We start from the raw sequence: 20953 nt of genomic DNA, 5'->3' as shown, positions 1-20953 counted from the left end.
ATTGCCAAAATGTAATGGAATCGGTGACATGCAGCATTGAAGTCTCTGGGAAGCTTTTTAAAATGCAGATTCCTGACCCCCAGCCCAGACCTGCTGAGTGAGGAGAATGTCTGAGGTAGAGCCCCAAAATTAGCAATTTTAAAAGCTCCCTAAGTAATTCTACTGTGCACTCAAGGTTAAGAGCCAGACTAGACAAAGCTGGGGGAAAAATGGCAAAAATCTGATTTCATCAAGAAGTAGACATTTGTATAATCTTATAAAAAACAGAATCACTGGCTCAGTGATTGTTCTCTTGCTTCCCAAATATTTTAGCCTTGTTGAATGACTTATTCTAGGCTTATGTCTATGGCTAAGGCTGGTGGCATACTCTGGAACCTCCCTTGCTCTGTGACCTGCCATACCTGATCGATATCTGTGGCTCCGAATATGTTTGCCACACGACACAGGAGGCTTTGCTTGGGATGGACATTAGATTATCTTTCCCCATCTTCTCCTTTCCTGGTTCTTGTTAGTCACGATTCATATCATGCCATCTCCTACAATTGGTCGGGTATTACTGCGCTCAGCTGGCTCTACCTTTATATACCTACCTACATGAATACAGTGCCACCAACCCTGAGAGGCGTGATTTCTCCATCAGCAGCTTTACGAAGCCCCAGTAGTTGGTACAGATGCTACACTGGACCAACAAAAGATTCCCTAAGAGGGCTTTTGGGGTTCCAACATAGACAGACTTTGTCTGTAAAGGAAGCAGCAAGGGCAGGGAACATCTTGGCCGTTAGTACAAGGGCAAGGCACTGCCACAACCACAGAACACAGGGAAATGCACAAGAGAAGTTCTTAGCTATTAAGCGCTTGTCAAGACCTCTGCTTGGAAGAGTTGCCAAGTGTTCTTCCTGACCTCCGAGACTGAAGTGAGCATATGGAAGAAATAGAATTCAAACTTCTGCATTCTCTGGCTGCTAAAGAGGATAATACCACCTGCAACTCAAGGACACTGTAAGGGGAATGTGACTGCACGAGTAACATGCTTTAAAGGGCTACAGACACATAGACACCATTGATAATCCGATGTTCTGGCCAGTGCTACTGCACCAGCTAAACTTTCTCTGCACAATGGAACCTCTTCTCTTTATAACTTTCTTATTACGAAACATTTCAAACATATAGGAAAGTAGACACAGTAGTATAATGAACACCTATAAGCCAATGTATCAGCTTCAACAAATTTCAACTCATGGTCAGGCTTATTTTATCCTTAACCCTTCCCACTTCCCCCATCTTGTATTATTTTAAATTAAATCTCAGCTATTATATCAGTTCATCTCTAAGTATTGCAGTGTGTATTTCTGAAAGATAAGAGCTTCAAAATAGCATAACCATGAATCCATAATCATACTTAAAATTAACAATAATTCCAAATATCCTGTCAGTGTTCAAATTTCCAGTGGTCTCATAGATGTGTATTTTTTACAGGTTGTTTGAGTCAGGATGCAAATAAGGTCTGCAAATTGCAAGTGGTTGATATTTTTCTTAAGTTCTTTTAACCCACAGATTTCTCTTCCTTCTTTCATTTTTACTGCAATTTCTTTGTTGAAGAATCTATCAGGTGGTCCATACAATCACTGCTTCTCAAACTGTAATGCATAGGAATAACCTGGGCACTTGATCAAATGCTGGTGTGGAATCAGTAGTCTGGGGTTGGCCTGAGATTCTGCATTTCTGACAAATTCTCAGTTGCTGCTGTCACTGCTATTCAACAGGCCAAACTGAGTAGCTGGACTACAGTATATCCCACAATCTGGATTTTTGCTGATTGAATCTTTCTAGAGTAATTCGATACATACTTTTGTGACCTCTGTATTTCTTAAATTGGTGTAGTCAAGTCCTGAAACTTGATCAGATTTGGTGTCTTTCTTTTTTTTTTCCATAGGTAGTGTTTTGTTCATCCATCAGGAAGCACGTAAAACATAATGCTTGGTTGCCTCTTTCTTTGAAATGCTAGTAGCTTGACCTTCTAGGCCTATATTCATTAAAGGGTACAAAATGATGATATTCTAATTCTCTCATTTCTTCTTTATTAGCTAGAGTATCACCATAAAGACCAATCTCCCCTCATCTACAATTTAGTTACCTAGTGGTATAGTTCATATGAGAATCCCAGGGGGGAAAACTTGATTCTTTTCCTTTTTTTACCAATTTTCCAAATATTGAGTTGGTTTACTAATATCCAATAGTGACCAATTAGCTTTTAAAATTTGGTTGTGATTGTTTCTATTGCTGTTGCTTTTAGATTCTTTATGAGCTCATGGATTGAAACATATCTGATGCATTTCAATCCATTTCAGTGTTATTTTTATACAAAAGACACTTCAAGTTGGCCTCTGAGTCCTTTTGACACAACCCAAGTAGTTTTTTTATTGTTTCCTTGCTCTTTTGTATAACAAAATGTTCCAGGTTTGACTTGTATTACATTTCCTGATCCAGAACTGCAGTCAACCATTTCTCCAAGATTATTATTTTTTTTTGGTGGAAAATTTTAAGATGATATTTTAAGATGATAATCTGTGTGCTATGGTGCTCATTACCACTAGGTTAGTAAAGTGGAAACTTTTTAACTCCGTGAATATATTCTTCAATATTTTCAGATGGAAATATGTTTTAGAATATATGTGTGTGTATTCTGTGTATTCTAGAAGTACACATTGCATACTATTATTGCATTGCTCAGAAAATGATGCCTTGTTTCTACTGAACTTAATTTCAGAAAGATTTGATAAAAAGATTAAAATATTTCTGATTTGTTTTATTAAATGTACCATGTAAACAAAAAGCATCATTCTTAGAGTAGTGAATGCTTTGCGGTAAAAAGTCAGGACAGACCTTGGACAGATTGCTTAAAATTCTTCAGAACCTGACTTCATGATCTGAAAAATAGTTTCTTCATAAGGCTGTTAATAGCAAAGCTATCAAATATTTACTGGAAGCCAGAGATGTTACATACATTTTCTCATGTAATTGGTATAGCGACATTTTCAAGTAAGTAGTGTTTGCCCCCTTTTGTAAAGGAGTAAACTTTCCCAAGGTTACACAGCCAGTTAAGTGGCAAAGTCAGTACTTTAACAGAGGTCTCTCTGATGCCTTTAACCTAGAGTATAGGGTGGCAGTTAAAGGAGAAAGTAAATGTATGTTGCCTCTGGCCTTGTCCTGACAAATGGTGTTCAATGAAAACTAAATGTCAGGTAACAGAAGTGGCCTTGATAGATCTGTTCTTGACATTTGGGGTGGGAGATGGGAGCGTGAACAGGGGAGAGGAGGCCAACCAGCTCTCTGCTTAGCCAGGCTTCTGGCCCATTGACGCTCCTCTTGCAAATTTCCCATTTTGGGTCTAACCTATGTGTCCACCATGACAGATGCTCTCATGTCAAAGTTCAAGGTCAGCCCTCAAGAGTTCAGGCTGGCATCTTCTGTCATGTTGTCTTTTGAATATGCTCAGCAGGTGGCAGGAGTCCGGAGGCAAGCCTGCTCTGGCCTCTTCCCCTTATATCGTGTGTCATTAGCTACTACACAGCTCTTTGTTCAAAACAAAATTCACAAAACTGACAGATTCATCTGCTAACGTCGGGGGGCATCAGAGCCAATTACAGGAAGCCTTCAAAAGGCAAATAGGGTCACTTTTCACAAAATGGGATGAAGAAAAGGAAAATAGTCATGTCATTAAAAAGGACAAATACATTTTCCTCTCAACAGGCTCGCCACAGGAAAGTAGAGAGATTTATATGAGTCCATCATTTCATTATGACTGCTTTGAATAATTTCAAATCAAAGCATCCACCCCACACACAGCCAACCTATCATTAACCATTTTGAGCTAGTGAACAGTATTTCCCACGGTAAGTGATATCTCTATAATGACGGAAAATTTAAGTTTTTTTTTTTTAATTGAAGTATAGCTGATTTTTAAAAATTAATTAATTAATTAATTTATTTTTGGCTGTGTTGGGTCTTCGTTTCTGTGCGAGGGCTTTCTCTAGTTGCGGCAAGCGGGGGCCACTCCTCATCGCGGTGCGCGGGCCTTTCACTATCGCGGCCTCTCTTGTTGCGGAGCACAGGCTCCAGACACGCAGGCTCAGTAGTTGTGACTCACGGGCCCAGTTGCTCCGCGGCATGTGGGATCTTCCCAGACCAGGGCTCGAACCCGTGTCCCCTGCATTGGCAGGCAGATTCTCAACCACTGCGCCACCAGGGAAGCCGGAAAATTTGGGTTTAAAGTGCGAAGTTTTTATATTCTTTCAAGACCACAAATAATCACATACGTTGTTTAAAATCACCTGGAAAGGACACCAGTTGTTTGTTTTAATTTGAATTCAGACCTCGAGGATTCTAGGGTCTGGTTTTGCTGAGATGCACCAAACACATACTTGAGTTCTTGAGCAAGAGAAGGACAGATTTAGTTGTGTTTGAGGAAAACCAGGTGCAAAGGTTTAGGGGCACAGTCCCAACACTACCCTTACCTCATAACACTGTGAGAGTTTAGGCCAAATGGGAAAGTTCAGAGTCCACACAAGACCACCCTCTCTCCTGATGCCAATTGCAAGTTCAGGATTGGGGGAGGATCCCCCAAACCATCATCAGTTTCAGAAATTTACTAAGCCTCACAGAACTCACTGAAAGCTATTATATTCATGGTTTGAGTTATTACAGGGAAGGGATACAGATTAGAATCAACCAAGGGAATAAGCCCATACGGCAGAGTCCTAAAGAAGTACCAAGTCCAGGGCTTCCATTGTCCTTTCCCAATGGAGACAAGACATGTTACTTTCCCAGCACCAGTGTGTGACAATACGGACAAAGTATTGCCAATCAGGGAAACTCGCTAGAGCCTCTGTGTTCAGGTTTTTACTGAAGCTCCGTTATGTACGCCTGATTGATTCTCTAGTCTCTGGGCATGACCCAAAGCCTTCACCCCAAATCACATTGTTGGTCTTTCTGACATGGCCATCCTCAGCCCTGAATCATAACGTTACCCCAGGACAAATTGCAGACCTCTTTGGGGGCAAGGTTAAATTCTTTACTGCACGTCTACAGTATGTCGGAAGTTTGGCATGAGGAAAGACCAGCTGTGATAAAAGTCAAGATAATGATAAGAGCTCCTCTCGAGGCACCATGTTAAGCATTTTATAAATATCTCATTTAATCCTGACCAACACTCAGGGAGGCAGGTCTACCTAGTAATTCCGATGTATAAATGAGGAAAATTGAGGTTTAGAGAGACTAAGTTGTGCAACAATATCGTACACCCAGTGCCCAGAAGAGGCTGGGTTCGAGCCCACTGCTGAATGGCTCCAGTGCCCTCCCTATGTTGCCCTGCCAAAGGGAAGGCGTGGCTGCCACATCCACAACTCTGCAGGGCACCATTCTTGTCTCCTCTGAGAAGGCTGTCTCCTGGAGCCGGAAAAGAAAGGCCAGCCTGACCGACTCACTATCTAAATCAAAAGGGAAGAACTCTTGGCGAGACTTCTCAGAGCAAGAATCTGCACGTATAGATAACTGCAAAAGAGCCAGCAAAGTTAAAATGCACCCCAAGGGCTGGTTGCTCAACAAAAAGCATAAACTGGACAGGAGTTTGGAGTAGGAAGATGTGCTCCATTTTAATGTTAAATTTTGGTTGTTGGATGACATATATCAGTACAAAGAAATGTGTCTATCACAGCTAGAAATATGGGACAATAGTATTGGTTTGTGTTTGATCATGCAACAACATAACATCTTTAAGATTTTCAGTGATCAATAGTGACAGTGTTTAGCATGCAAGCGGGTGTATTCTTTATAGGGTGTTCTTTCCAAGAATATGAAATGGATGCTCTAAATGTATAACTAGTTTTTAAATTCTGAATGGACTTTGTTCAGGGGAGTTGTTTGGCTCTCATGCACTATTTTCATTAAGAGGTAGAGGAACCTGTAACACATAGATTTTTGTCAACAGAGTTTAATAGTCAGTACACAGTTTTCATATATGGGGTTTTAGACATCCTGAACTTTCAGAAAAGTTCTTTATTTGTTTATCTATTTGTTGTAATTGCCTTTATGGTAAAATCTAGGCAGACTTACTATCAATTTTTCTATTAATATGAAGAAGAAAACGTAAGCAATTGTGTCTCTCCTAAGATACATCAAGAACACAGGTTTTGGGGCTTCCCTGGTGGTGCAGTGGTTAAGAATCCGCCTGCCAATGCAGGGAACACGGGTTCGAGCCCTGGTCCGGGAAGATCCCACATGCCACAGAGCAACTAATCCCGTGCACCACAGCTACTGAGCTTGTGCTCTAGAGCCTGCGAGCCACAACTACTGAGCCCGTGTGCTGCAACTACTGAAGCCCATGCGCCTGGAGCCCATGCTCCGCAACAAGAGGAGCCACCGTAATGAGAAGCCCATGCACCGCAACGAAGAGTAGTCCGCACTCACTGCAACTAGAGAAAACCTGTGCACAGTAACAAAGACCCAATGCAGCCAAAAATAAATAAATAAAATAAATAAATTAAAAAAAAAAAAGAACACAGGTTTTGCATATTTCAGAGGTGTAGAGTATAAGCGTGTCACATAAAATCATGTATCTTAGCTTCATAAAAGATGACAGCTTGAAGAATCCAGAAAAAAAAGGTTTCTGAGGTTTAAGTGATCTGTTTCATGTTTAAAAAGGTAATATACATTGAAAGATTTTTCGAATCATAAGGTATATATGTTTTTGTGTCAGAAAGGTAATAGATTGAGTTTGTAATTAGGGCTAGAATATTTTGTTTTACTTATCAATGCCAAAAAAGTAACTTTGAAAAAAATAAACTTACTGTTAAGAAATCTATCTTATATACAATCATTTTTACACATATATGGATTTTCTCTTAAAGTCACAGCTACCAGAAACTTACATGATTATGATTCATTTTTAGTTGCTTTTAGATATTTTTCCAAACCCTTATTAGGCATCTCTGGAAAACAGCCAGATGACCGAGTAGATTTTAACGGTGTTATTCAGCTATCTTACCTTGATAACAGGATCTTATTTACGTGAGTAACTGTCTGTCTAAATCACTATGCTAGGCATAGTTCAGGATATGTAAAAAAGAGAAATAAGTGCTGAGGGGAAGCAGAGGCTTTGGGAAAGCTTCACATGGGAGCTTCACATCCAGGTAACTGGATCTTGCAGTGTGAGTGGGAACTTGAGCGAGAGGGCTGTGAAGGGTGTAAAATGGGAACTGAGGCTGTGTCTCTTCTCTTGGCTTTCTTTGAACCCTTTGTGTGGTTTCCTCTTTTACGTTTTGCCTGTCACATGCAGCCTATGTGGTAACCTTGGAAACACCTCCTCAAAGCCCCTACCCTGGAAAGGCCCAGTAGGACTAGAGTCCCAGAGAACGAAGCCATTTCTAGTTCAAGCCTTAGGGGGAAGGGGTGTGTTCACATGGCTTCCCCTCCCAGATCAAGTAGTGAGATCCAGAGAATCAAGACAAGGATCTGGCCCAGGGGAGAGGTGTCAAGGTCAAGGACACGGCCCTCAGGCTGCCTCCTGTCTGGACAAATGTCATATGCTGGCTGCAGTGTGATCCATCCACAATCTCAAGAGTTAGAGACAGAGGATGTGCAGCTAAAGCCCTAATGAGAAATTAAGAGAGTTCATTTCCCTGGGCTTCCTCCATGCAGGATCCATCACTCGCAGTGAGCCAGTCTGTGGTGGGTGGCTGCTCAGGATTCAAGGATTCCAGGACCCCACCACTTGCTGTCATGTCTTGTGCACATACCTGGCATTAGATATTAGCTTAACTACGACATTCATACTGCCTTTAATCTACAATGCCCTATGAAATAGTTGCTACAGTCCCCATTTTACAGTAGAGGGATCAAGGTTCACAGCCGTTACCCAAGTTACTCAGTACCACTAAGGTACATCAGTGGCCAAACCCAGGTCTGTTGCCACTAAGCCAAGACATTAAAGGACTGCCTTTTATGCTCTTCTTAATCTCACTGTCTGGCTCCAATAGTGACAATGAATGAAACAATACAAAACAAAATGTAATCTTCATTATTTGTCCTTTTTATATTTCATCCTTACCCTCAGATTCACATTATGAAGTGCAATTGATTGCAATTCTTTTTGTGAACCATTTACATTTTCATTTCCTTATTATTAACACATTCATTTTGTTCACTTTTCTGACAAAAGAATTGTTTTGAATTCTACATCCTAATACTAAATTTCACCTTTTAAAGGTGAGTAATTAAAACTTCCATCTTCAGTCATTCCTTTTTTCAAATTCACTGATGAATATTTAACCTCTTCCCTTGGAGTTCTGGTAAAGGAAGATGGCATTATGGCTTCAAGTTGTGAGCCGAGGAGGCATCCATTCAAGCAAGGGTCTCGCCCCCTGTGCAGGGGCTTCACTCTTGCTGCAGACCCTCTGTGCAAATGCATGCTGAGTTCTGTCCTTGCAGAAAAACACCATGAAGGATCACACCACCCATGAGAGCCCTTAATGAAAATGCAGTCCCGAGAATAATGCAGCTTCTTGTTCCCTTTGCTGAATTCACCTCTGGTGCTGTCTCGCAATCCTTTTATTCTCTACTCAGACCACCACTGGGGGTGAACAAGAGTCCTGTCTATGAATCAAGGCTCTTCAGGTTTCTAGTCGCTGCCGTGAATGTGGACCATGTTTCAGTCTTTGCACAGGCGTTTCCTCTTCCTTCATTCAACATTCATTGACCACTGCCACACTCGCCCCACCCCATGTGTGACCATTGTTATTACGCCCGAGGCTTCAACTAGTAGTACAGCATATAACAGTAATTCTTATCGTTAGACTTTAAGCCATAAATTTGATTTAAAGCCTTATTTTACATTTCACAAGGGAAACTCTGTCATGCACTTAGATCAGGCAGGGCAACATCAACTTTTGATACTGAAATGAGGGTGATGGGACACGTGCTCCTCCCTAAGCTGATTCAGGAGTGGACACACGACTGCGCGGCTGGGCACCGGCAACACTAAGGGACGCTTCAATGTGCCAGGCGCCCCCTGGAGTCTGGCGGGGGGGGCACCCTGCAGGTGGGTTGGGACAAGCAGGTCATGATAGCTCCTTTAATGAGAAATGAATGACTCCTGAGGACAGTGCCGTAATTACAAACCAATAAGGCAAAAATAGTGCAGTACCAGTGAGTATGAAGCCTAATGCCAGATAGTCATGAATTCAAATCCTGCCTCATCTGTGTGAACTTTTGGGCAAGTTACTTAACTCCTCCAGGCCCCAGTTTTGTCATCTGTAAATAAGGTTAACAGAAATACCTTCCATACAGGGATATTATAAGGATTAAGTAAATTAATATTTGTAAAGCACATAGACATTTGTTACAAAAATGAAAAAACACATTGATTGGTCATTCTGTTGATGCTTAGTAAAATGAGATATGAGTCACATGATCAAGACTGTCAATAATTTCCCTCTATTCTCAATTATTGCCATAGTTATTGTTGCTGGAACGCTATGTTACTTTCAATTAGGGTTATTTTCTTTAATTATGTTTTACACATTTGTGAATACTTGCATACTCCACAGTTCTTTAAAAAGAGAATGAAAACAAAATTAAACTCGAAACCAATTATAGAGATACATATGTACAAGGATGTTCTTTAAAGAAAAATTGGAAACAACTTAAATGTCTGTCAGTGGGAGATGAGATAAATTGTGGCATATTCATAAAATGTGATTATATATCATTTAAAGTATATTACATTTATTCTCTACATTAAAAAAATAGGGATCTATTTCTAGAACAATGTTAAGTATAAAGAACCCTAGAAGAATGACAGGTACAGTATATACAATAAACTTTCATTTAAATACATACATACGTAGAAAACATATAACAAAGACATGAACATGAAGGATACATAACAATATCAAGATGGTGATTTGAGGAAGGAGGGAAGGGAATGGAATCTGGCAGTGGCAGAAAGGGGGCTTCAATTTCATCTGTAACATTTCCTTTCTCAGAAAAAAGTCTGAAGCAAATATGGCAAAATTTTAACATTAATTAAATCAGGTTGGAGATTACCTTATCACATTATTCTCTATGCTTTTTATTTATATTTGAACATGTTGATAGTAAGAATAATAACAGAACAAATTTAAATGCCAAATTATAATTCTAAAATTTCCACCCATAGATTTTATTACTCCTCTTAATATTTTTAAAATTCTTTTGCTTCAAAACGTTAACTTACCACCAGTTGTGCTGGTGCTTTTATGGATGGCCCGGTTTCGTGAGGTTTTGAAAGCACTTTGGCACAAGGGCTCTAAAGAATATATCTTCACTATTCTAGAATTTTAACGGCCTATGGTACATTAGTGTTAATGAGAGTCATGTAGATAAATCCCTAAGCAGTCCTTTTAAAGGTTGCATTTTTTGCTCAGCCAAAAAAAAAAGAGCTTTCTTGCCTTCCTGGATAATTTTGCTAAGCAAGTGTGTTGTACGTTTTCAGGTGCTCAAGTGAAACAATATGGGAGCATTTGTTTAGAGTGTTTTGCTTGCAAACTTCTTCAGCAGAACAGCAAGACAACAAATCATTCCTTTGAATCTGTGTAACTTTGAATATGTATTGATTGGCGGAACAAACAGCGCCATGACCCAGATTTTCAATGTCACATATTGAAATGTGGCTGGTGTGCTCCGAGTTTAGCAATTCTCTGTTCATCATGTAAATTAACTGGGACAATGACTTGTGACCTTAGAATATCAGCTTTGCGGTTCAATATGCCATTGACCTTTTTACATCCTATGTATAGAGTATTATGTGTAAAACGGTCACCAAATGAATTTATGTCAGATGTTCTAACTAGAAAACAATTTTCATTGTCTGGTGCATGAATGTTTATAGTAGATATATTTTAAATATTTCAATTTCAATGTTATTTAACATTGCTGAGGTTATTAAACACAAAATGTGCTCATAGATTCTGTATTACTTATTGACTACTCACCATGCACTGTTGGGCCCTAGAGATAAAGTGATGACCGAGACAGTGCCACTCTCTTCAAATTGTTAATAATCTAATGAGTAGCAGAGTCAAAAAAACTGGCCATTATAATACAGGGGGATAAGTACTGTATCTGTGGAATAAGAAAGGGTGTTAAAGGAGCCCATAGCACGGAAACCCAACCGATTCTGAGAAGATCAAAGTGAGAGATCAAGGAAGGCTTCCTGGTGGTAGAGTCTATGCTGCTCCTTCATTTGAAGGCTGGGGGAAGAATAGTCCATGCAGGGGAATCAGCACTTGGAAAAGCAAGAGAAAGCATACTTTGGGCCAAATGTTTGGATTGTTTCTTTGGTATCAAGAATCACCATTCACTCAGGGTTTCTGCATGTTCCACATCCTCTAAGGATACCTCACAGGCTGGCCCCAGAAAGCTGTTATTATTAATAATCATGTTCCCCCACTTTGAGAAAAGGTACATTTCAGGCCTGAAATATGTAAAAATAAGGGTGAAGAACTAAGCAGTTCAAAGTCTGTTCTGAGGCTACCAGCGTAAGAGGCAAGATGAAGATTGCAGTCGTCGGCAGCATTAAGACCAAGGCCTGTGGCACTCTTCCCCATCCATGAGTGACCCCCAACTTCCTCTCTCTTCCCATCACCCACACACCACCTGCGTGTAAGGTTCAGAGGCGAGCGAGCCCTCAGGGTGGCACCCTGCAGCCTTACTGCAGATCTGCGGCTGAGCACAGGCTTTTCTCCATTTGACTACCCTCTTTCCATTTTTGTCTATTTTACCACAATCCTGAAGTTCAGGATGATTTGGATTTCATGTGTTTATACAGCCTTTCTGAACACCTTTCCTTTTATTTTTACTTGACAAAATTTTTTGTTCAAATGTTTGTGAGAAAATGTTTTGCATAGTGAACTAAAAACCTGTCCAGTCTTGTTCTGGGATAGGAACTAATTTGAAGGGCTGAAATCTACCATGAAGACTAGTAAACTAAGTACAAGCATGTCATTCTTCGACATATTGATTCATTTGTTTAATTAAACGTTTGATAAGGTACGGAAAAAAATATAGTACTGTAATATATATTTTAGAATCCTTCTAAATATACAGTTTCTCAGCGTGTTCAGAGCTTAATCCATTTCTTCTTAACTTTGTAACGCAGGAGAAGAAAACCTCCTGGCAATTTTACGACGAAGATGGTGGAAGTATATGATCCTGGGACTGATAGACTTGGAAGCAAACTATCTGGTGGTCAAGGCTTACCAGTACACGACTCTGACCAGTATCCAGGTACCAAGGCTCTCTTCCCTTCTCATCTTCCTCATTTTCCAGATGTAGTTTACTTTCAGTTTAGTCACTTGGAGTTCTGAATACTAGTTTGTAAGTTTTGCAACAAGAAGGAAATCGGTTATATAAAAATTAACTTGAACTTTATTTCTGTGTTCCTTTAATTTTTCTTAATTCACATGTAATTGTACATCTCTTCTTTGTTTTTAGTATACCACAAGAACCATTGACAATGTAGGAAAATAATTTGTAGCTAAGAACACTAATCTTACGTCAGCAGAAGAATTATTAATAAGCATAAAAATAAATCTATTTTAATCACAACTTATAATGTTTTAGAATATGCTAATGGACTTTGATTAAGTAATCAAAGTGCTTAATAATCTTTTCTTTTAGCTTTCTTTAATGTGTAGATTTTGTAAGCTGAAGAGACAGAATTTTTCCTAAAGGGACAAGATTTAAATTTCTACAATGTGTTAGGTATGAAGATAGCCACTGCATCCTTCCTTCCTCCCTCCCTCTCTCTCTTTTTCTTTTATGTAATTATGTGTACACGCGTGCGCGCACACACACACACCATTGCAAATTTAACTTAGATTTTCACGATTTTTACCAGACACCACTTATATTCCTCATTAAACCATAAATAATAATTTTGACTATTTTTGCTTCACCCTTATTTCTCTTTTTATAACAATATTATGAATTGTATAGTCATTCCAAGGCTCCAGGATGAAAACAAAATATTGTTCATGTATCAGATTTTACTTAGATTTGATACCTCAACAACATTGCTGCCATTCCAATAATTTGCTTAGAAACAATAACAAAAATGAAGAAACAAACAAGCAAACAAACCACTTGAATAAATTCAGATTATATAGATTGAATGGGAATCTATCTAAATCAGAATTAGATAGGGTCTACATGCTTCCTCCTGCATACCCAATAAGGGACAGAAAGGATGCTTCCCTACAACCACTGAAGAAAAGTCCAGAGCTCTATTTGATTGGACCACACTGATGGCAGGGGAATAGTGTGAGCTAACTGACCTAGACCTGGACTCTCTGAACCAATACAGGATGAGATTTCTCTGATTTGTTTAGACAAATGTTTCTCAGTAGGAGTACTAGTGGCATTTTGGGTAGGACAATTTTTCATGATGTGAGTCATTTTCCTACTTTATAGGTCATTTAAGATTTCTGGTCCCTACCCATCAAATGCCCATAACATCTTTCAGCCTTTGTAACAACTAAAAGTGTCCTCATGGATTTCCAAATGCCCTCTAGCAGGTACCACCTCTAGTTGAGAATCACTGGCTCACCAATCAGCACTCACTCCTGGAGTCAGGGCAGGATCAATCTCACCCAGTCACATATCTGTCACCCATTAAGGGAGAGATGAGGTGGATGGATGCTGGGAGAACAACCACAGTGCTCCAAACTCAGCCTAGCTCCTATTCACTTCCACAAGCCCCACAATGACAACGAATCTCTCTCTCTCTCTTTCTCTCTCTCTCTCTCTCTCTCATGCTCTCTCTCTCCTGTGCTCCCAGGCACTTTGTTTTATAGCTCTGTCTTCACAGTCTGTCTTACCTAAGAATGGTGTTTGAATATTTCCACCTACTCCACCAAGCTGCAAGCTCTTTCACAGCAAGGAGGATTTCTTGTTCACCTTTGAATCTCTAGTACCTGGTAGGAAACCCAGCACATAATAGGCACTCAAAAATGTTTAAAGAAGTTAATTAAATTGCATTGACTTCCCGTATTTGGGGACACAGAAATTGCCAGCAGTTCTCTACCCACATGCAGAGGCCCCTGGAATGTCTATACAGGTATGTGGGAGAAGAAAGAGGAATGCTGGCTTCATGGCAGAACTGGGCCCGTTAGTGCAGAGTCAAAAATTATAAATGGGCCTCCTGGGGAGCATGAAGAGGAAATTTACCCCTTTGGAAATCCATTTGACTTTTGTTTTCTTTTGTTAAGCATTGAAAAGTCACAACCAATTACTAGTTGCTTAAGTTCTATGGGGATTTATAAAAAAATTTTTTCAGTTTTTCAATTTCTTTTTGTAGGCAGTGACAAGGTTTTAACAACTTTCCCCTTGTCCTCAGGTGTTTTGTTCAACCCATGTTATGCACCACCATTAATCCATCCTGCCACTTCTCTCAAATTAGCTGTTTGACACCGCATTTAATGCTGCGTTCTATGCAAAATTTATTTTAATTCTGTAGAAAGACAAAAAATAATTCTACTGAAATATCAGTTTGTCTTCATTATAGCTTACTGAGCAAGGGATGGGGGAAGTAAAAAAGCAAGTTGAATCAAACAATTCTAGAACCATTTTGCTACCTACAAAAAATAAACTTATTAAATAATAATAAATGGTCAGAATAGAAGGCATTTGCTCTGGGAACCATGTCTGTACTGCTGTTTTGTAATTCAGTTCTGTTTACTCATTGCAAATTAGTGGAACTAACAAGGACCTATAATGATTTTCCCTTGTTTCTATAAATATTAATTGAACACATAATACGTGCTAAGTGTTTAGCTTTTATTCATGTACTAATCAATAAGGAAAATACATTAATTATGCATCTAAGAAATGTACTAGTTATTGCAAGTGATGTAAATAGAAATGAATCAACCTTTGCTGTACACTTGAAACTAACACAACATTGTTAATCAACTATACTCCAATATAAAATAAAAAATTGTTTAAATAAAATAAAATTTAAAAATGAAAACATTAACAGAAAAAAAAAAGAATGATAAAGCTTCTACAGAGTTAAAGAAAAAAAAAAGAACAAAGGAAATGAATCAACCTTACCCTCCAGAAGCTTCTGAACTTATAAAGGGGACAAGAGGCACAGTCTATTGATAGTAACATCATGTACGGCAAGAGAACTGATGCCAAAGTGCTATAGTTTTCAAAGGAGCCAGAGATGATGTTTATTTGCAGAGGCAAGAAAGTACCCATTCAGAGGAGTCTATAAGATTGGATAAAATTTAGGTATAGCTTTGAACCTGGAAAGAAAATCATGGCAAAAGCCTAGGGGCAGAAAACCTGAGGAATATGATTGGAGAACAATTATTCCAGTTTGATTCATCCAGTCACTTCAAAAATAAGTACTGAATACTTCTCTGTTCAAGTCAGTGTATTAGGTAGTGAACAGTGAGCAAATAGCAAAAAAAGATACTTTCTGTATTCTTTGGAGCTTCCAGGCAAATGGGAAAGGCAGCCAAATAACCAAATGAATGGCTGTATCATTATAGTCAGAGATAAGTGTTCTAAAAGAAAGCAACACAGTTCTACGAGAACATTTGTCAAAACAACATGACCTAAACTGGAAAGTTGGGGAAGATTTTCCTAAACGACTAGTGGTAGAGCTGAGATCTATAAGAGAAGTGGAAGATGAGTTGAGAAGGAAAGAGGTCCAAGCAAAGAAGACAGTGTGCTCAAGACTCTGTGGTGGGAAGGACCATGGCAAGGATGAGGTTGTGAGCAAGGGCTTGTGACTGGGCAAGGAGAGTGAAGAAAAGAGTGGTGCAAGATGGGCTGGGGAAGGAGGCAAGTGCTAGACTCAACAAGTCTTGACAGCCAGGTCAAGAGTTTGAGTCTTTAGGCTAAGTGCTGTGGGAAGCCACATTTGAGTTTTAAAGGCAGGCAGGCTGTGGTGCAGAGAACAGATTGAAGCAATGGGTGCTCATTACGGAATAAAGTAAGATAGAGCCAAAAAGTTAAGCTGGGGTCATGTCGTAGGAGGTCTTCAATGTCAGAATGAAGAGTGTGGCTTAATTTTGTAAATAAAAGAGAGCTGTGAAGGTTTCTGAGGAAAGAAATGATAGGATATAGCCCAACAGCCCTTTTGCAAAGGCACTTCCGTTTTAACAAGACAGTCCTCATTACTAGTTGGCAAAGGACCAGGTACTTTTGTCTTCTGATTCTCTTAAAAACAGTGATGTAGAACAAAAAGACATGAAGAGCCTCTCTGTGCTTTATCCTCTTGCCCTTTCAGTTCATTCCTCAAACTCATGGTTAAATGTCACAAACAATTAATGCATGAAGCATGAGAGGAAAATATATATTTCTGGAATGATTATAGACTCACAAGGAATTGCAAAACTATATAGGATTCTTTGAACTGTTCACACAGCTTTTCCCCAATGGTGACATTTTATATGACTAGGATATTGACATTGGTACAATACTGTTAACTAAGCTACAGACCTGATTCAGTTTTCATCCCTTTTCATCCCTTTTTCATCCCTTTCATCCCTTCACTCCTTTGTCGGCATGTGTGTGTGTGTGTGTGTGTGTGTGTGTGTGTGTGTGTGTGTAGCTCTACACAATTTGATCCATGTATAGGTTTGTGTAACTACGGCCACAGTCAGGATACAGAACTATACTATCACCACAAAGAAACTCTCTCATACAACCCCTATGAAGTCACACCCATTCCACCACCCTCATTCCTGTCCCTAGCAACCACTGCTCTATTCTCCATCTATATGATTTTGTCAGCTGGAGAATGCTATATAAAATGGAATCACACAGCGTTTAACCTTTTGAGATTGGCTTTTTTCACTAAGCATAATACCCTTAAGTCCACCCAAATTGTTGCACATATCAATAGTTTGGTCTTTTTATTGTTGAGTAGTATTCCATAGTATAAATATATCAGGGTTTGTTTAGCCATCATCAGCTGAAGGACATTTGGGTTGTTTCCAGCTTTGGTTTTTTACAAATAAAATTGCTATGAAGAGTTAGAGGGAGGTGTGACTAAAGGAGAAGGTCATTGTCTTTGTGATATAAGGACTCAACCCATCATTGCTGTCTTTGAAAGAGGAAGAGGCCACAAGTCAAGGAACGTGGATAGCCTGTAGAAGGTGGAAAAGGAGTCTATTCTTTTGATGTTCTGACCACAGAATTATATTAGCTCTAACATCCATGTAACAGGAGACAGACTTGAAATCAATCTCATTGATTGTCTGAGAGATCTTCTGAGACAAGAACCAAGATAGTGGAGTAGAAGGACGTGCTCTCACTCCCTCTTTTGAGAACACCAGAATCACAACTAGCTGCTGGACAATCATCCACAGGAAGACACTGGAACTCACCAAAAAAGATACTGCACATCCAAAGACAAAGGAGAAGCCAAAATGAGACGGTAGGAGGAGTGCAATCACAGTAAAATCAAATCCCATAACTGCTGGGTGGGTGACTCACAGACTGGAGAACACTTATACCACAGAAGTCCACCCACTGGAGTGAAGGTTCTGAGCCCCACGTCAGCTTCCCAACCTGGGGGTCCGGCAACAGGAGGAGGAATTCCTAGAGAATCAGACTTTGAGGGCGAGTGGGATTTGATTGCAGGACTTCGACAGGACTGGAGAAAACAGAGACCCCACTCTTGGAGGGCACACACAAAGTAGTGTACGCATCGGGACCCAGGGGAAGGAGCAGAGACCCCAGGGGAGACTGAACCAAGCATACCTGTTAGTGTTGGCGGGTCTCCTGCAGAGGCGGATGGTGGCTGTGGCTCACTGTGGGGACAAGGACACTGGCAGCAGAAGTACTGGGAAGTACTCCTTGGCGTGAGCCCTCCCAGAGTCCACATTTAGCCCCACCAAAGGGCCCAGGTAGGCTCCAGTGTTGGGTTGCCTGAGGCCAAACAGCCAACAGGCAGGGAACCCAGCCCCACCCATCAGCAGTCAAGTGGATTAAAGTTTTACTGAGCTCTGCCCACCAGAGCAACAGTCAGCTCTACCCACCACCAGTCCCTCCCATCAGGAAACTTGCACAAGCCTCTTAGATAGCCTCATCCACCAGAGGGCAGACAGCAGAAGCAAGAAGAACCACAATCCTGCAGCCTGTGGAACAAAAACCACATTCACAGAAAGACAGACAAGAGGAAAAAGCAGAGGGCTATGTACCAGATGAAGGAACAAGATAAAACCCCACAAAACAACTAAAGAAGTGGAGATAGGAAACCTTCCAGAAAAAGAATTCAGAATAATGATAGTGAAGATGATCCAGGACCTCAGAAAAAGAATGGAGACAAAGATCGAGAAGATGCAAGAAATGTTTAACAAAGACCTAGAAGAATTAAAGAACAAACAAACAGAGATGAACAATACAATAACTGAAATGAAAACTACACTAGAAGGAATCAATAGCAGAATAACGGAAGCAGAAGAACGGATAAGTGACCTGGAAAACAGAATGGTGGAATTCACTGCTGCGGAACAGAATAAAGAAAAAAGAATGAAAAGAAATGAAGACAGCCTAAGAGACCTCTGGGACAACATTACACACAACAACATTTGCATTATAGGGGTCCCAGAAGGAGAAGAGAGAGAGAAAGGACCCGAGAAAATATTTGAAGAGATTATACTCGAAAATTTCCCTAATATGGGAAAGGAAATAACCACCCAACTCCAGGAAGTGCAGAGAGTCCCATACAGGATAAACCCAAAGAAAAACACGCCGAGACACATAGTAATGAAACTGGCAAAAATTAAAGACAAAGAAAAATTATTGAAAGCAGCAAGGGAAAAACAACAAATAACATACAAGGGAACTCCCATAAGGTTAACAGCTGATTTCTCAGCAGAAACTCTACAAGCCAGAAGGCAGTGGCATGATATACTTAAAGTGATGAAAGGGACGAACCTACAACCAAGATTACTCTACCCAGGAAGGATCTCATTCAGATTCGATGGAGAAATCAAAAGCTTTACAGATAAGCAAAAGCTGAGAGAATTCAGCACCACCAATACAGCTCTACAACAAATGCTAAAGGAACTTCTCTAAGTGGGAAACACAAAAGAAGAAAAGGACCTACAAAAACAAACCCAAAACAATTAAGAAAATGGTCATAGGAACATACATATCGATAATTACCTTAAACGTGCATGGGTTAAATATTCCAACCAAAGACACAGGCTTGCTGAATGGATACAAAAACAAGATCCATATATATGCTGTCTACTTCAGACCTACGGACACATACAGACTGAAAGTGAGGTGATGGAAAAAGATATTCCATGCAAATGGAAATCAAAAGAAAGCTGGAGTAGCAATACTCATATCAGATAAAATAGACTTTAAAATAAAGAATGTTACAAGAGACAAGGAAGGACACTACATAATGATCAAGGGATCAATCCAAGAAGAAGATATAACAATTATAAATATATATGCACCCAACATAGGAGCACCTCAATACATAAGGCAACTGCTAACAGCTATAAAAGAGGAAATCGACAGTAACACAATAGTGGGGGACTTTAACACCTCACTTACACCAATGGACAGATCATCCAAACAGAAAGTTAATAAGGAAACACAGGCTTTAAATGACACAATAGACCAGACAGATTTAATTGATATTTATAGGACATTCCATCCAAAAACAGCAGATTACACTTTCTTGTCAAGTGCGCACAGAACATTTTCCAGGATAGATCACATCTTGGGTCACAAATCAAGCCACAGTAAATTTAAGAAAATTGAAATTATATCAAGCATCTTTTCTGACCACAACGCTATGAGATTAGAAATGAATTACAGGGAAAAAAAAGTAAAAAACACAAACACATGGAGGCTAAACAATACGTTACTAAATAACCAAGAGATCACTGAAGAAATCAAAGAGGAAATCAAAAAATACCTCGAGACAAATGACAATGAAATCACGACGATCCAAAACCTATGGGATGCAGCAAAAGCAGTTCTAAGAGGGAAGGTTATAGCTCTACAAGCCTACCTCAAGAAACAAGAAAAATCTCAAATAAACAATCTAACCTTACACCTAAAGGAACTAGAGAAAGAAGAACAAACAAAACCCAAAGTTAGCAGAAGGAAAGAAATCATAATGATCAGAGCAGAAATAAATGAAATAGAAACAAAGAAAACAATAGCAAAGATCAATAAAACTAAAAGCTGGTTCTTTGAGAAGATAAACAAAATTGATAAACTATTAGCCAGACTCATCAAGAAAAAGAGGGAGAGGACTCAAATCCATAAAATTAGAAATGAAAAAGGAGAAGTTACAACAGACAACGCAGAAATACAAAGCATCCTAAGAGACTACTACAAGCAACTCTATGCCAATAAAATGGACAACCTGGAAGAAATGGACAAATTCTCAGAAAGGTATAACCTTCCAAGACTGAACCAAGAAGAAATAGAAAATATGAACAGACCAATCACTAGTAATGAAATTGAAAATGTGATTAAAAATCTTCCAACAAACAAAAGTCCAGGACAGATGGATTCAAAGGTGAATTCCATCAAACATGTAGAGAAGAGCTAACACCTGTCCTTCTCAAACTCTTCCAAAAAATTGCAGAGGAAGGAACACTCCCAAACACATTCTATAGGCCACCATCACCCTGATACCAAAAGCAGACAAAGATACTACAAAAAAAGAAAATTACAGACCAATATCACTGATGAATATAGATGCAAAAATCTTCAACAAAATACTAGCAAACAGAATCCAACAGCACATTAAAAGGATCATACACCATGATCAAGTGGGATTTGTCCCAGGGATGCAAGAATTCTTCAATATACGTAAATCAATCAATGTGATAAACCATATTAACAGATTGAAGAATAAAAACCA

The 20953-nt window shown here is 39.5% G+C and overlaps 1 protein-coding gene across 1 annotated transcript in view; it reads left to right on the top strand.

Annotated features, from left to right (window-relative positions):
* Positions 1-20953, top strand: part of SLC35F1 (solute carrier family 35 member F1) — a 400751-nt gene that overhangs the window by 297873 nt on the left and 81925 nt on the right. The window contains exon 3 of the mRNA XM_061206841.1: positions 12194-12321. Within this exon, the coding sequence (XP_061062824.1) occupies positions 12194-12321 (128 nt within the window). The remainder of the gene's footprint in view (positions 1-12193; positions 12322-20953) is intronic.

This window comes from Eubalaena glacialis, chromosome 12 (assembly GCF_028564815.1).
Source record: "Eubalaena glacialis isolate mEubGla1 chromosome 12, mEubGla1.1.hap2.+ XY, whole genome shotgun sequence".
In the NCBI taxonomy this organism is placed as follows: domain Eukaryota; kingdom Metazoa; phylum Chordata; class Mammalia; order Artiodactyla; family Balaenidae; genus Eubalaena; species Eubalaena glacialis.
Note: the sequence above shows the minus strand (reverse complement) of the source record. Positions and strands in the feature narration are given on the sequence as shown.